The sequence below is a fragment of the Carassius auratus genome, linkage group LG30F, assembly GCF_003368295.1.
Source record: "Carassius auratus strain Wakin linkage group LG30F, ASM336829v1, whole genome shotgun sequence".
Taxonomy (NCBI): domain Eukaryota; kingdom Metazoa; phylum Chordata; class Actinopteri; order Cypriniformes; family Cyprinidae; genus Carassius; species Carassius auratus.
Genome location: NC_039294.1, coordinates 182,659 through 201,029, shown reverse-complemented (window position 1 = coordinate 201,029; position 18,371 = coordinate 182,659). Strand labels below are relative to the sequence as shown.

The 18,371-nt window shown below is 34.9% G+C and overlaps 2 protein-coding genes across 2 annotated transcripts; one reads left to right on the top strand and one right to left on the bottom strand.

Annotated features, from left to right (window-relative positions):
- Positions 1-1,561: 1,561 nt before the first annotated feature.
- Positions 1,562-13,181, bottom strand: LOC113067941 (serine/threonine-protein kinase Chk2-like). The gene is made up of 15 exons (XM_026240425.1): positions 13,058-13,181; positions 11,515-11,787; positions 10,011-10,135; positions 9,745-9,877; positions 9,461-9,551; positions 7,064-7,160; positions 4,688-4,741; positions 4,549-4,613; positions 4,188-4,287; positions 3,096-3,182; positions 2,749-2,912; positions 2,301-2,416; positions 2,105-2,190; positions 1,892-1,945; positions 1,562-1,764 (listed from the first exon to the last, which is right to left on the bottom strand). Exons 2-15 carry the CDS (start codon positions 11,777-11,779, stop codon positions 1,705-1,707), a joined length of 1,497 nt encoding a protein of 498 aa, XP_026096210.1. The 5' UTR covers positions 11,780-11,787; positions 13,058-13,181; the 3' UTR covers positions 1,562-1,704.
- Positions 13,182-13,560: 379 nt separating this feature from the next.
- hscb (HscB mitochondrial iron-sulfur cluster cochaperone) lies at positions 13,561-18,164 on the top strand. The gene is made up of 6 exons (XM_026240424.1): positions 13,561-13,940; positions 14,238-14,334; positions 16,013-16,102; positions 17,388-17,532; positions 17,741-17,788; positions 17,930-18,164. The coding sequence occupies exons 1-6, from the start codon at positions 13,612-13,614 to the stop codon at positions 18,022-18,024; spliced, it is 804 nt and encodes a 267-aa protein (XP_026096209.1). The 5' UTR covers positions 13,561-13,611; the 3' UTR covers positions 18,025-18,164.
- The last annotated feature ends 207 nt before the right edge of the window (positions 18,165-18,371 follow it).

The following is an 18,371-nucleotide window of genomic DNA, read 5'->3' as shown; positions in this document are numbered from 1 at the left end:
GCAGTGCTGGTGTATTGACGAAACATGCTACCTATCAGATTGTGCTACCAAAACTATATTTGCAGTATTTTAAGGGTAAGTTTAGAGTAAGGGTCAGTATGGGCGGGTAGGTTTAGGGTAGGGGTAGGTAAAAAATCCTCAAACCAAATGAATAAGGTGCTAGTAGCAAGATCTGATACATAGAATTTTCGCTTTTGATTTGTTTTACCTATCTTTCAAATGGGAGGTAGCATAATCGTCAAAACACCAGCTCCAGCAAGGGGAAGGCCCCGCAGTCGCGAAGTTATCAATTAAATTTCAAGGTTTGTTTAACTTGAAGTGGCAAGGTGCAAACAGATCGGTGTTTTGACATTGAAGTCCTGTGAGAGCTATATACTAATGGACAGCTCTGCATGCTTTCCCATCCTATTGCAGTACTTTGAGGTCAAACACTTATAGATCTGCAGTGCCCCTTGTCGATTAGCATTGCATTACGAAATGGATGTTATTCTGCGATAACAACTGGCTGAATGTACATTATCCCGCTTACATGACTACTTGCCACATATGTAAATAATTATACACTAAATATTGATTTAAGTTGAAATATTTGAACGCAAAGCTTCTGTGAACACAGCAGTTGCAAGCAAGTGGCAAGTTCAAACTAGATGGACATTTAAAGGGAAACGGTGCAGTCAAACCACTTATTACACAACATTTCAACACATAAATAATTGAGGCTTTACCAACTTAATAAAATTTTACCAGTTTGTTAATCGTATAATCCATTACAACGTACAAAACAATCGTAGCAAAATGGCAGCAGCAGCGTTTGTATGAAGCGAGTCGCAATACCAGGATGACATAATTAAATAGTTGTACACCATTTTGAATCAAGTTTTAATATTTTAATAGCTCAACAAACGCAAAGCTTCCGCCAAAGAAAACTGTTCCTAGCAAGTATACAGCACTGACTTCAGTTAAACGGATGAGCATGTGTTATCAGCTTTTACCGGTTGTTATCCAGGGATAACATACCTCGGAATGTCACGACTGACCAATCAGAATGGAGTATTCCACAGAGCCGTGTAATAAGTAAGGTATAATGAACATCCAGCCAGTTGTTACCACAGAATAAACCCTGACAGGGTGATCAGGACCCCAACTCAATGCAGGTTTATTCTGAGATAAAAACCAGCTGGATGTACATTATCCAGCTTATTATACACATTCATGACAAATTATATATTGTGCTATTAAAAATGTGATAGTATTGGACAGAAGGGCGACAAATTAAAGGAAAACATGTTCCATGGTTCCAACTGTAAAGTTCAGTAATATTATGAATGCAATGCAATTACAATTTCAAGAAGTTTTAAGCACTGCATCCAAATTTCAAGCACTTTTCAAACCTCAAAAACACCACATTAAAATTCAAGCACTTTCAAGGATTTCCAATAACCGTATGATCCCTGCATAATCCAAGTGGACAGAAAATATTTTTGCACGTTGCTAGAATTGTCTGCTAAATGAATATACAAGATTTTTGATAAGTTAAAAGTAATAAACTCAGAGGAACAGAAAATGTTAAAAGATTTTATTTTGGACGCAGGAAATGGTAGAAATACATATTTACAAAGCCAGTACAGTGTTAGACGTTCGGGAAGAATTGGTCACAGGAAAGAGCTTTAAAAGGCTACCAAGAAACTACTAAGTGTGTGCAAGTCAAGGCCCAGGATTCCTCTTGGATGGAGGCTCACCCTCTGCCTCTTCTGCCTTACGTTTCTGTGGATGAAAGATGAAAATCACATTTAGTTTTTAATGAAAAATGTTTCCACGTCAAATTTATCTATCTACTCAGTGTTGTAATACATTTAGACTTTAGCTTTGTAATAGAAAACAATTGTTGTACCTTGGATATTTCACATTGCATCAATTGGTCTGCAGTGCTTCTCATTCCGTCATCCTGTTACACAAACATAAGATTTTACATTTGCAGAATGCTGTTTTTTATTTTACTTTAAGCGATCCCGTTTCAAACACTATTAAAAGGTGGACAACTATCAATACTAGCTGGATAATGCTCAACCACATTTTTTTAGTTAGTGGGTTTTTCAGCACGCACGTTCAACCATGGATGTGTCAGCGCCTCTTCCACGCTCAGACGCTTTTCAGGATCCACAACCAGGAGCTTCTTGATCAGATCTTTGGCTGAAAGACAAAGTAACTATATAACTAGCACTGTATGCTGACAATATAAATTGATATGATGGTATATGTTATTAAACGATCCAATTGTCAATGGAGAGCAAAGACATTACCTTCATTTGAGACCTTCTTCCACTGAGATGGGATGAATTGGTATTGGCCGCTAATGATCTGTTCACGCACTGACATGGTGGGACACTCGGAGTTAAATGGAGGATAACCACCCAAACTATGACAATACACACACACACCTTTAAGAAAACATGGTATACGTTCATATGTTCATTCAAGCTCAGTTCGCATTGAGTTTCGATTAAGGGCTCAAAATGTACACATCTTTCTAAATGTTTTGACCAATGAATTGAGTTTTCCAGTCATTTATGAATACTATAAAAGAATATTCTATAGCACTTTAAAATAAAGTCTCATTTGTGAATATTAATGCAGAATTAACAATGACCAATATATTTATTAATATATTTTGCAAGCCTTTGCAAATGCTAAAGTAATGCTGGATCCCACTGATTCATATTTACTCATTCAAATTGAATCTCCACTAACCAGATGAACAGTAGGACCCCCAGGCTCCAGTAATCGACTGCTTTGGTATATCCTACAGTTGCCGCGTGTGTGAACACCTCCGGTGCGAGATATGTGGGCGTCCCACAGAGCGTCTTCATCAGGGAGGATTCCTCCAAAATCTTGGACTGATTGAAATCTGTGATCTACAAAGCATTGAGAATTGGCATGTGTGGGGAAAGCAGGTTATCTCAGGTTCAGGATTATTTCTGTGCATCCCGTTTAAACTACAAAGACAGAGGCTTGGGCTGGATTGCTGAACTTTGGAACTGTGACAATTAAAGGAGAACGATGTCAGAATCGGCTTCAAAGCTCTCAGGCAAACTAACCTTAATCAAACAGTTGTCGTCATGTGAAGTCAGCAGCACATTCTCAGGCTTGAGATCTCGATGAATAATCCCGTTATTGTGGAGATACTGGAGAGAATAAAACAGAACATTTTTGAAAAATGTTCTTTGCATTTCACCTCTGCTATAGCTTGTCTCATAGTCTGGCTTTTGAATAAACCTGGCATTGTACACTGTAGGAATTATTGTTGGTTCTATGGCAAATTGCTTTTGCATTTTTATTCTGAGCAGTTTTGGATACAAGCATCTGCTAAATGCATTCTGTCTTGAAGGTTGCTTTTCCTTTAAAAGCACAACAAAAAGTAAAATTTGTTGATTGTTAAAAAAAAAATGTACAACAACCTTCATTAATATAGTTTTGAAATGGAAAATTTTTAATTGTAAAATGATTAATCATTATTATTTATCATATTGTGATATTACCTTACAGCATACAGTATAAATACAAATTTAAGTTTTTAGAGCATTTCTTTCTTTCTTTTTTTCACCAAATAGTATGCTTTTATAATGACATTTATAGTTTATCAGCCACAACATAAAAAAATTAAAAAAAAAAGAAATCAACTTTCTAGTATCCATTAAACATACTACAGTATATACATTAAACATTATACAAACAAAAGTTTTTTTAATCACTAAGGATGCATTAAATTGATCAGAAGACACAGTAAAGATCTTTTTATTCAATCAAAATATTCTCATTTCAAATAATATATTTACAATTCTTTTATATATATTTTCTATCAAACTTGTTTATCTTCTTTTGAACTTTCTATTCAAATAATTCTGAAATAAAATATTCCCCTAAAATATTAAGCAGCACAACTTTTTCCAACATTGATGATAATCAGAAATGTTTCCTGAGCCTCAAATCAGCATATTAGAATGATTTCTCAAGGATCATGCGACACTAAAGACTGGAGTAATGATACTGAAAATTCAGCTTTGCTAAATGTATTAAATGTATTCAAGGAATAAATGACATTAAAAAAATTTCAAACAGAAAACTTTTCTGTTAAATTGAAACAATCACAATATTCCTATTTTTTACTGAAGCATCTCTCAAAGACGTACCTCCACAGCCCTGAGCATCTGATAAAAGTAGAGTTTGGCGATTTCTTCCTCCAGCTGTTTCTTGGCCTTGATCCTGCCAAACAGCTCTCCTCCTTCAACACTATTCACAGCACAGAGATAATGAAATTATTCATCTATAAACATTTAAAACCTCTGCAAAACGAAACAACAACAACAACTGAAAGTTACAACAATATGCAGTGCTTTTAACAAAGTATTTCCTTGTCTAGTAACTCAAGGCAACTTTTCTTTATAGTATCTAAAACTACGAATACAGATAGAAATTATCTGTTCCCAATTAAATTCGGTCTGTGAGTTCATGTTGCTAACTATTCTCCAACAAAACACCACAGGAACTTACTACTCCAAAACAATGTAGTAAGAATCTTCTGTCTGGTAGAAATCTTCTGTCTTGATCAGGCACGGCTGCAGGGAAGAGAAAAACCATGAGATGTTTTATCTATAGTTCGGTAGCATTTAAACACTCATTCATGCCTTACATGATCAATTTTCTTTAAAATTTCAATTTCCCGTTCTGCATTTCGTGTGGCCGTCTGTGGAACACAAAACAAAAAATTAATCAGGTATGAGTCATTTTAAACATTAGTATGTCTGAACAAAATCCTAAAGCATTATACGTCTTTTTTTAATGGATACACATCTACTTATTATGAGTTGCTTATTATGATTAACTTCAAATTAGGGTTGTACCTATAGATGATAGAATTATTATCAGAGATGAGTCAGATTATTATTAGGCTAGTAAAACTATCTTATTAATATTAGAGCCTATTTGTTTCCATTACATTTATTTTTCTAGGGCTGTGCAAAAAATCAAATGCGATTTTCATGTGCATCTCATCAGTAAAGATGCTTCTGTAATTATAAGTATATCTCCAGCATATGCGTTCAGATCAGGGTTGCCAGGTTATCACAACAAATCCTTCCCAGTTGCTTGTTGAAACTAGTCTACAACTAGCCCAATCGCGTTTTCGTGAGGTTCCCCGATAAAAATAGCTTCTAGGGGTTCAAATATACATTTTTTGGAAGGGTTTCCCTGGTAAAATTAGCATTTTAGGGGATAAATATCACGTTATTGGTATTGGGGTTGCTTCAAACCGCGGACATGAAAAACAACCGCAGACTTGGCAACACTGGTTCAGGTGGAGCGGCAGTTACTACACAGAGCCGTAGTCTACCGACAACTAACACAAAATCGCTTTCAAAATCGACAAAGAATCGCCTGCGAATTTAACATCGATTCTGTGCAGATTGTCAGTGAATTACGGCTCATTGTAGTAAATGCCAAACTGTGTTGCCAAGTCTGTGGTTGTTTTTCATGTCCGCGGGTCAAAGCGATCCCAATACAAATAAAGTGATATTTAGCCCCTAAAATTACAATTTTTACCAAGGAAACCCTGCTGAAAAACTTATATTTTAACCCCGGGAAGCAATTTTTATCAGGGAACCTTCTGGAAGCACGATTGGACTAGTTTTGGACTAGTTTTAACAACAACTGGGCAGGATTTGTTGTGATTACCTGGCAACCCTGATCTAAACGCATGTGCTGGAGATATACTTATAATTACAGGAGCGTCTTTACTGATGAGATGTGCATGAAAATTCGATTTTTTGCACAGCCCTACAGTGTAGATAGCTTCGCTGATTGTAAAGAGAATGATTTTTTTTTTTTTAAGAGCATATACTCGCACTAAAAAAGTTAATGTTCTTTGGAAATTGAAATGTCCTTTGCTACATAGTTATGTTAAATATAAATACAGTCATATTAAAAACATTAGGCTGCTTTTAGTCTTATGCTGGAGTCGGATCACTTTCCAGCAATGAAACCAAGTAAATAAATAAATAAATAAATTAGCATGATAATATCGTGTATCGACTATCTCACAGGCTGATGATTGGATGATATGAAAGTTGAGCATATCGTCCAACAATGCTTCATATAACAACTACTATACGTCTATACAACTTTTCATTTTCATGAAGCGACCTACTGTTTGGTGTAAAATTGTATTAATCAGGGATTAAAATTTATTAGGGATGTAATGATTCACTGAACTCACGATTCAATTCACAATTAGATTTTTTTAACAAAATGAGATTTAAGACATTATACAGTAAATTAAAAGGTGTTGTTTTATTAGGCTAGTGCTGCACAATTCTCTGTGAAATGGTAATAACAAAACTAAGTTGAAATTTTAAAACAAACCCCAAATCAAACAAGTTACACACAAAAAAAGAAATCTCTCAATATGAACAAACTAAGGCTTTGTCCGTGCTCTTTCCATTTAAAATTAGAAGGAAGTTAAGGAACCACTGGATTTTAATCATGATCCGAACAAAGATGCTGCATACATGCAGCATGAGTAGTTTCTTATCGAAATAAGACTGTATAATTTCGAAATTTGAAGCAAAAATGGTTTGACTTTAGTTTTGTGAAACTATACATAAAACATATCTGAATGAACTGCAGATGAGCTGAATGAGATGCAGATTCACTCTCTGCCAGCAGGTGGCACTCATGAACAGCAATAATACAGTGTTTCCTGGGTTACCACTGTAAACAACGCAGAGCTGCGCTCATGAACACTACAAGATGAAAACAATATACCATGTAAACTTTTCTAAAGAAAAGTAATTTCTCCTCAGACATGCATTCATATTAATCTCCTACTAAAACTGTACTGTACTGAACCGTCACATATTTGAATATATTTTTGACCAGCTCACGGTTAATCTTTGCTTCACTATCATTTATTCTGTTCTTTTGATCAAATAAATTTAGGCTTTGTAAGCATATAAAAAAAAAAAAAAGCAAACAATGTTTCTAATAATCTATACATATACCCAGTTCTTACCCCTATTGATGGGAAGTCGTGTTTGTTTATGGTTTTCAGAGCAACTTTTTTACAGGTTTCCTTTTCAAGGGCAAGTTTAACTTCACCACAGACGCCTCTATCAGAAAACACAAACAGAGGTTTTTGGGCTAAGTACAATAAACTGCAAAAACAAATGTACACTGCAATCAAATACAACTACAGGTGCTGGTCATATAATTAGAATATCATCAAAAGGTGAAACTTGTATATAATATTCATTCATTCATTCATTACACACAGACTGATATATTTAAAATGTTTATTTCTTTTATTTTTGATGATTATAACTGACAAATTACGAAAATCCCAAATTCAGCATCTCAGAAAATGAGAATATTGTGAAAAGGTTCAATACTGAAGACACCTGGTGCCACACTCTAATCAGCTAATTAACTCAAAACACCTGCAAAGGCTTTTAAATGGTCTCTCAGGCCCCGTCCACACGGAGACGCGTTTCTGTGAATACGAACAAATTTTTTATCGGATAGGCGTTTTGTCCACACGCATCCGGCATTTTCGTAAGGTGAAACCGCTATTTTTTGAAACCGGGTCCCAAAGTGGATAAATTTGAAAACGTTTTCATCTGGACGGCTAATCCGTATATTTCCAGAAACGATGACGTCATCAGCCCACGTCTCCCCCCTAGTCAGACACCTCTACATCACGTAACAGCAACAAAAACATGAACAAACACTGAACGATTGTCTTTTTATTAACTAACATTAACACAGATTAATAAATGTATTATTCCATGTTCGATTGTGTACCACGCGTAAGGTTTATGAGCATAGTCCAAGTCTTCTTCTCTGTTTTTAGTGTATCTCTGTGTCAGAATTACAGTGCCACATACTGGTCTGGCATGTATACTACATCATTTTGCGGTTTCGTGTGGACGCGGATATTTCTTGAGACAAGGAAAAAAAAGATCGGATTGGGGTAAGCTCCTTCTCCGTGTGGACGGGGCCTCAGTCTAGTTCTGTAGGCTACACAATCATGGGGAAGACTGCTGACTTGACAGTTATCCAAAAGATGACCATTGACACCTTGCACAAGGAGGGCAAGACACAAAAGCTCAATGCAAAAGAGGCTGGCTGTTCACAGAGCTCTGTGTCCAAGCACATTAATAGAGAGGCGAAGGGAAGCAAAAGATGTGGTAGAAAAAAAGTGTACAAGCAATAGGAATAACCGCACCCTGGAGAGGATTGTGAAACAAAACCCATTCAAAAATGTGGGGGAGATTCACAAAGAGTGGACTGCAGCTGGAGTCAGTTCTTCAAGAACTACTACACACAGACGTCTGCAAGACACGGGTTTCAGCTGTCGCATTCCTTGTGTCAAGCCACTCTTGAACAACAGACAGCGTCAGAAGCATCTAAACACAAAAAGGACTGGACTGCTACTGAGTGGTCCAAAGTTATGTTTTCTGATGAAAGTAAATTTTGCATTTCCTTTGGAAATCAGGGTCCCAGAGTCTGGAAAAGAGAGGAGAGGCACACAATCCACGTTGCTTGAGGTCCAGTGTAAAGTTTCCACAGTCAGTGATGGTTTGGGGTCCCATGTCATTTGCTGGTGTTGGTCCACTGTGTTTTCTGAGGTCCAAGGTCAACGCAGCCGTATACCAGGAAGTTTTAGAGCACTTCATGCTTCCTGCTGCTGACCAACTTTATGGAGATGCAGATTTCATTTTCCAACAGGCCTTGGCATCTGCACACAGTGCCAAAGCTACCAGTACCTGGTTTAAGGACCATGGTATCTCTGTTCTTAATTGGCCAGCAAACTCGCCTGACCATAACCCAATAGAAAATCTATGGGGTATTGTGAAGAGGAAGATGCGATATGCCAGATCCAAGAATGAAGAAGAGCTGAAGGCCACTATCAGAGCAACCTGGGCTCTCATAACACCTGAGCAGTGCCACAGACTGATCGACTCCATGCCACGCCACATTGCTGCAATAATTCAGGCAAAAGGAGCCCCAACTAAGTATTGAGTGCTGTACATGGTCATACTTTTCAGTTTGGCCAAGATTTCTAAAAATCCTTTCTTTGTATTGGTCTTAAGTTATATTCAAATTTTCTGAGATACTGAATTTGGGATTTTCCTTAGTTGTCAGTTACAATCATCAAAATTAAAAGAAATAAACATTTGAAATATATCAGTCAGTGTGTAATGAATGAATATAATAAAGTTTCACTTTTTCAATGGAATTAGTGAAATAAATCAACTTGATATTGTAATTATATGACCAGCACCTGTATATTGTGCAGGAAGCATCAGTGTGGTAAGAAATGTCTGCTAGGACCATAACCACATAATGAAGCTTAGAGTAACTCAGTTAAGAAATTTTGAAGGTTTCTGAAAATGAGACGTTCACTTACGTTCCAATCTTTCGTGCTATGTGATATTTTTTGCTGAACTCTAAAGGAAGGTTTGGTTGATCGTCCCCCATCTTATCGATGAACATAAAAACTGAGGAAAAAAAGAACCAAATCAAATCAGGGAATTTTTTTTGTCCTTTTAGACCTTGAAGCCTCTAGACACTATAATAATCTTTCATTTGTATGCAAAAATAAGGTCACTGTAATCCTTTTCAGGTGATTTATTGTATGAACTGTAGGTTACATTTCATAAGCTCCTGAAGATTGTCATCTAGATGACTAACCTTGATGTTTTTGTTGTGCAAGGGCAATAACAGAGTTATTGCTAAGAAGTCTTTGCTTCCCGTTTCCTATTTTCTCGTCGTCCACCCATGTGCCGTTACCACTGAGGTCCTCGAGGTAGACGAGATTCTCATCCTGAAACAGAGGTAAAAGTAAAGCAAGCCACGTGTTGAGTTAGACCTGATGCAGAAATGTGCTTTCCACAGTCAGCCATGATTAATGTGTCAGAGAGTGAAATTTACGAAGAGCTACTCAATGATGGCCTTACCCTAAAAATCCTAAAGTGCTTCTTGCTGTACGCATGGAAATGTGTTGACTCTAGTACGATGGGTGTTCTGAAAGAGTAATCGCATCTTTTGTCCCTTCCGAAGACATACTGCTTTTCAACGCAATCTACAAAACATTCAAAAAAAGCTATATTTAGTACTGTTATTGTTAAATAAACCTGTTAAAAATGATTTTTGTTGGTTGAAATGAACTTGAAATAAAAATAACATATATTAGATGAAACCATAAACTTACAAAATGAGAAATGTTCCCTACTTGTTGACTACAAACTGAAATAAAAGAAGTTAAAGCTGAGGAACTAAAAAATAAATAAAAATAAATTAAGCTAAACATATTTAAAACAAAACTAATAAAAATGACAAAAGCACATAATAATAAATATAATAGTAACAACACTGTTATACATTAATAGCTCAACAATCTCATAACTTTTAATGATCTGTTTTTAATTTTTATGCAAGCTCTAATGAAAGTATTTGTGGCCTAACATCACAAAAACAAGAACTAAAATTGAACCTTAAACACAAACAAATAAAGCCACTATTAGGGAAACAAACACATAATGTGACCAGTGTTTATAATCAGAAATAGGAGGCTAACATTTATTTGAAAGCACTTAAGCTCTTTTAAAGGTGGGAATGCTTTGATAAGAAGATAAACTTCTGGTTTTGAATTACTGATAGGTGTAGGTTGCACCAAGTAAACGGAGTAGTCATGAATCCTTATTGGGACACCTTGCACATGCAGTATCTTGTCACCAACTAGTTTTACATGTTTAAACCACTGAAATGATCTTCAGTGATATCAAAACGTCATTACCAATGCTGTAAACAGCACTTAACTTGACATCCATTTGACTGCTTTGTAACATGATACACATAGGCTAAGAGGTCGGAAATACAATCTATTTTGGTCTGTTATATGCCAGTGTGCAAATCTGAATATATCTGAGTCATTTTGCAGTGAGAAGTTGTTTTACTTTCATATTCTAGCTGCAACGGATCGTACAAAGACCATCAAACAGACTTTCTACCTACATTAATTCCATTTACCACAAGTTTTGTATTCAGTGCATATCACACATTTTAACTATGTTTTGCACTTCAAATTTGTTTCTATATTACACACAACAATTTAATGAGAACTGACTTTTGGTCAAAAACCTCGCTGTTGCTCCAGTTTCTCTCATTAAGCACTGGCTTTTCATGTTTAAAACACTGACATTATATTCTGTGGTATCAAAGTTACATCACAAATGTTGTCAATGGCACTTAACTTGTACCAAACCCGGAAGAGTCCATTAATTACATTTATTTGACTGCTTTAAACATGATTAACCTTATTATACATATACGGTAAGAGGTCAGAAATGTGGCCCATTTGGTTTGTTATTGATACCACTCTTGTTCAATAACCCTTGGGAACTAATTATAATGCTCTCACATTACTCGCTTTCTTAAATCAAGGAAGATAATACACTTAACTGAGCACACTCAATCCATGCACCAAGGGGATGACGCGGCCCCACACCTGAGGCTGGACTTCCTCCTCGTCTTCAGGAATAGACTGTAGTTCCTGGACCGGTACTGTATCTACAGAACTTAGAGTCCCTGAGCCTGAGGAAGAGCCCTGGCTTGATGATGTTGGGGCGGACGAGGAGCTGGATCCAGGCTGTGATTGTGTTTGGGACTGGGTCTGGGATTGACTCTGGGATTGGGACTGACCACTAGGTCCAGCTTCCTCAGACATGATTTACACTGAAAAAGTTACAAAATATAAACAACAGTCAGTAGCTGTATAAAGCCCCAAACTCCATCTTACAGCTCACATGATTTTGCTAACTATAATGATACATGTTTCACAGCAGTATGCACGCTATATTGTTAACATGTTGCATGTGATTTCTTGTTGTTTGTGCATGGAAAAAATCTATTTATATATAAAATATTTATATATAATATTTATATATAAAATATAAAAAATATTTATATATAAAAAAATAAATTTATATATTTTTTGCCAATTAAATATTGTAGTTTCAAGCCTGCTCACTATAGAAATTGTCACAATTTTTTTTTTTAGCCCTAGACTTATGCTTTTAAAATATTCATGATATGTCCAGGCTTTCTCATGACAGAAAAAGTGCACTGCATACAGTACATACTATGCTATTTTGAAAATTGTATGCAATAATTTTTGCTGTGCATCATGGCTTTAAAAGCATTGTCATATTTTTAATTTATATTATATTTTACCTAAGCTAATTCCATTTACCAGAGGACTTTTAATGCATCATCATACGTTTTAATTACATCTTTTTCACATGTCACCTTTTTTTTTTTTTTTTTTTTTTGCACATAACTTTCAAAAAGATGTGTTGCTGAATTTTGGGTCCAATAATTCTAATAGCTCCTAAAATCAAGCAATAATGTAAATGGATAAAATGAATGAATGGAATAAGAGAATATGAGTACAACAAATTAACTGGTTTTAATATCTATTTTTCATGGGCTTATTAAGAGCAAGAGATAACGGTACCATACTTTATAAATCACTAGAAAAACTTTTCTTCATATTTAACGTATAGTTAACGATTCTTATATGATCTCATTAGATTCCAAGAGAAATGACTGACACATAATGTGAATACGCTTTGAAAGAAAATAAATTTTTACATCATGTGACCTTTCCAAGTTCAGTTTCTTTTGGCATAAATGTCGGAATAATTTCATGCACTACCCGACACCAATGCAATCAAATGAAACTTGATAAGAAAACAGACCCAAGAACCAAATATATTAGATAAGGCATGTCTATTTTCTTCAGATAAAGACACTTTGGTTACTTCTGCTGGTTCAAATGTGCATTACTGTGTGAAAGCGCGTGCTTACAGTGTAAAACACAGTTACATTTTTAACGATCGAGGAAACGGGTTGTTGCTTTTTTCATCAGAAATAATAATTGATCGAAATCCACGTCCATCAGATCATCTAATGGTACTTTTCAATATTATATCGTATTGCATACCTCAACCGACTGCTGTTTTTAAAAGGAGCAAACTTGCAGAAGTGGGTTATCAGGCCGCGTGAGCTTCTCGTCAAATCTGCCGGGAAAAGCAACTTGTTCCTCAGTGAACTTCCCATTACATTCAGCCAATCAGAAGCCTGAGTAGAGGCTCATGGGAAATGCAGTTTATAAAATATTCCATGTTAATTCAATATATACGTAGATATACACAATTTTATTATATTTTAATGTGGGAGGAAAATTAACTGTTTAGTGCATATGTAGTTTTGAGTTAACGTTGGGTTAATGTTGTGTTTTACTTATTTAAAGCATATTTTTGTAGTTCCTCGAGAGCAAACAATAATAGATCCTGTCCCAAATTTTAGTAATTGCAACCATTATAATATATTATTGGTTTGGTAACCATAAACCAATAAAAACAATTCAGTTACATTAAAATAAATACTTTAAAGTGTTTTTAAAACACAGCTTTTATTTTGACACAATTTCTGGTATTCCTGACAGGAAGTAGCGCGCTAACATTCTATAAGCCAGATTTCGTTCATTGGGTCAACATGATAACACTTTACAAACTCCGATTTTTGTTAGGATCTTATGGATTTAAACATGCAAACACAATAATATCAAATGGACAACTTCTTAACGTCGTCTTACTTCCGTGTTTCGCTTCAGGAAGAGCTGTCCGCTCTTACAGGAAAGACATTAATGTTGTTTCTCACTGTAAAGCACTCAAAGGACACTTGTCTCTGAACTCTTTCAGCACTGTCACAGTCAACAGACTCTGTTGGAAATGCGGATCTTCTGCGGAATTATTTTTCTGTTCATCCTGTAATGTGATCCAACCTCCTGATGACAAGGCGAATTATTTTGACATCTTGAACTGGTGAGTTAAGTGTAAGTTAGGTATAGTTTAAAGATCGCTGTTATTGTTATGAACGCATCAGATATTCATTCACGGATAATATTTTCTGGCTTCCTGGTCATGAGCTTCCAAAAAGTTGTATTCCTTCCTTCCTTACTTCCTTTCTTTTCTTAAAAGCCAGAACATATACAGTATATTTGATACAGTAGTTGTTACATGATCCGACAGTTTTACTATATATGTTTAGGCTTTCAACTTAAAGTAGTTTATAATCATATTGTAACATATATGTAACTGAATTTGTTGATCTTTCCTCAGTGAACAAAATTTTTCTTTGAACACCCAGAAACTTCAGAAAAGATATTTGGAGCTGCAAAGAGCTCTCCATCCTGACAACTACAGCCAGAAATCATCGGTAATGAATTATATTATACAAAATGTGTTATATTCCATACTACTACTTTATTTTGAGATACAGTTTATTGGTTTGGTTTTATATCTCATAACGACACTGAAATATATTGTAGAAATACAAAATATATGGTGGCCATATCAGTTATGAGCAAATATAAGTGATTTACTAGGTGGACTTTTGTTTTCACCTATAATATGAGTTTGCGAAATGTAAATTAAAGGGATAGCAAAAGATTATGGCTAAATTGTAAATCTTTTAGAGCACTAGTTATTGTTTTATGTTTCTTTTTGCACACTTTCTAAGAATATATTTTGAATAGTTTGTACAGAAGATACAGAAGAATAAAGATAGAAAATTAAGGTTTTGTCTTCCTGGTTGAATTTCATGAAAGTATATTGAGGTATACACACACTCACACACACACATATACACGCAAACACAAATACATATACACATACATTGTACTGATGGAGAGTTTGGGACCAGTAAGGTTTTAAAAAATTAATTTTATTTATTTATTTATTTAATGCATGGACACATTCAGTTGATCAAAAGTTTCAGTAAAGATATTTATGATGTTACAAAATACCTCTATTACAAATAAATTTCAAAACTTTGAACCCTGATTTAAAAAAAAAAGGTATCAGAACTCACAGAAATATTAAACAGCACTGTTTTTAACATTGATAATAATTAAATATTTATTTATTATTATTAGTTATATTTAAATGTATTTTTTATTATTTAAATTGGCATACAGTTAATAATGACCACTAACTATTTAACTATTTATATTATTTAGAAAGAAAATAATATATATATATATATATATATATATATATATATATATATATATATATGTATATATGTATATATAATTTTTTTATTATTATTTTTTTTTTGTGACATTGGACTCAGTGTTACATATTCTTGACTGTTTGTTATTTCAGATTCACCTTCTAAACCTTCTTCTTCGCATTATATTTCAAACTCTGTAGTAGCGCACTCTCAGTATCTCTTGTCCATATCTATTTAGATGCTCAGGTAGAGGGTATGCAGCTTATCATTGTTCCTGTAAGGCAGCAGACAGTTCTTTGGTGATTGGTTCATGCTTTGCGAGGCCAGCTGGGTTTCCTGACAGTAACAGCAAGCCAGATGTTGATTCTCTAGGCTTCGGCAACTCCGACAGCTGAAAATGTTTCTCCTCTGCAAATCATTTCTGAGCTTTCTCACCTCTTATTCCACCTGACGAATCCCATCACAGCTCAGACCCTCTGCGTCCACCCACACAGCCAGATCCTTCAGGGAAAAAAACCCGGCGCAATTATCAGCATTGCTGGGGTTTCGTTTTTTTTTTTGACAATTCTGCTCATTCCCAAGAGGATATCCTTACCACAAACAAAGAACATGTCATGATATCTTAAAATGAATATGACGAAAGTACTTAATTATATAACGCTTGGAAAAGTTAGAAAACTTGGGCAGAGTTAGACTCTTTTTGTATAACACTTCTTTTGTTACTTCATAAACCCACAATCACAGTATTCTTCAGATTGCTTTATACTTTGGAGCTTTGTGCGATATGTGCCTTTAGGGGGGCTGTTGAAATTGTCTTTGTAGCCCGTAAGAAGAATGACTTTAATTTGGAACGACTTTTGTGGTCTCATCCTATTTACAGAAAGAGCAGGAATATTCAGAAGAACAATCAGCATTGGTGAACAAAGCCTACAGAACGCTGCAGAAACCTCTGAGTCGGGCCGTCTACATGGTAATTATTTGTTTAGTAAATATTTGTTGTGCATATGACATATACAGTGACCGTAGAAAACTTTGGACGCATAATCCACACTAAAATTTAACACACAGTATGTGCATTATATATATCAAACAGAATATCAAATGAAAGTAGGACATTTCACAAAAATATGTTTTTAAATAATAAAACAAAACGAAAAATGTCAGAAAAAAAAACTGAAAACACATTTTTAAGGAAAAATGAAGCAAGAGCCTTTTAACAGTAACACTACATGTGTTAAAAACTTTTGCGAAACAAATTTTAACTGTTTATGATAAGTTAACTTGCCATCTTATGGACTAATATATATATATATATATATATATATATATATATATATATATATATATATATATAATAGCTTATTAATAAATGTTCATCTTTTATTATTGCTGATGCCTCTAGTAATTATGTGTCTGATTTTTAATTTATAACATATTTTTGGTTAATTTTAAGACAGCCATATATAAATTTTTTGAACAATAGAGTTAAGTAAATCTACCCAAAATGCTGGATAAAAACATTTAACCCTTTTACAAAGAAGTAAATTTATTTAAAATAGAAATCTTTTGTAACATTGTTTTTACTGTCACTTTTAATAAATGTAATGCATCCTAAATGAAAGTTTTTATTTATTTATTATTATTTCTTTTTTTAAATCTTACATCAAACTTTTAATGGTAATGTAGTAACAAAAATATTCCTTAAAAAATATTAGCAGGAAAACTTAAAAAATATGTCATTAGGACCAAATGAGCATATTATAATAATTTCTGAAGGATCACGTGACACGGAAAACTGGAGAAATGATGCTGAAAATTCAGCTTCGTTTCACAGAAATAAATAACATTTTAAATATATTAAAATAAAAAACTAAATAAAATCACATTCACACTAGATTATTAAAATACATTCAGCTAAAATTATGAAGAAAAATGAAGTAAAATAAAGTAACATTCAGAAATGTTTAAGTGCCCAAATAGATATTGTAACCACGGTGTATAAATATATATATATATATTTATATATATATATATATATATATATATATATATATATATCAGCTCTTGCCATGTTCTGTATTTTTACACTTTGACATGTATAGAAACTAGATTTTAGAGTTTATCTGTGGGCACTAACTGAAAAACAGGCACTTTAACCGATCTATGACTCTGAATGTTACAGTGTAGTCGTCCCAGAGGCCGTAGTTGTGTTTTAATAGCTGTTAACCCTGCGTAACCTGCATGTTCTGCTGCAGCTGGAGCTGCGAGGGGTTTTACTGGAGGAAGGTACGGATGCCACCGCGGACCCTGCGTTTCTCCTAGAGGTCCTGGAGATCAACGAGAGCCTCGCAGAGACGCGGAGCCAAGACAAGGTCAGCGCTATCGGCCGGTCTGTGCGAGGTGTGTAGGACTGAAAGAAAAGCTCACACCGGAAGTGATTGTTGAAATATTGCTCTGCACCCACTCATGTCGCTCACAGCTTATTTATGTGACCGTTTGCGGCCCCAGATGCATTCCATCAGAAAGTTCAAGGTCCTGTGTTTTTATGTTTTCGCTGCTAGGTCTTATTCGTGTTGTTGATATACTGCATTTTACTTCCTTTCACCAGAGAAACTGAAAGACTTGACTGAACGGATGAATTCATCTCTGAATAAAGGTATTTTTCTCTCTTTCTCCTCCTCACAACCTCCCAAATTTGACAGAAATTCAGCGCCAAGCCCGGTTGCACACACATTTCCATGGCATGCGAGTGGAAAAGCGCTGTTTTTCTGTTTGCCTCACGAGTCTCTTTTCACAGGAGATCTGCTGACTGCCAAAGAGCTCCTGGCCCAAATGAAGTACTTCACAAATATAGAGGAGAAGGTAAAAGACAGAATTACAGAGGGCTGCTGAGGGAAAATTGTAAACTATTTGCAATTGTAATCCAGCTTGGTGAAAAACTCCTGCTTGTGTTTTTATAGTAGTATATTTATTGTTAATGGTGTGTTTTTGTTGGATTATTGTTGGTATCTAAATAAAGTACATTATTTTAATCTTTTGTCAAAAGCAATGCTTGCATGTGCAAAACTCACCGCTGTGATGCTACAGTGTCGTCATTGGTGGCTATGGCATTGTTATGGCTTTTGGGTCATTTCTTAATGGACTAATTCAAAAGAAAACAATGTATTATGGTCTGTTGATACTGTATGACTGATGTATCCTGCAGTCTAACTTAAAGGGATATAATATTATTATAATTT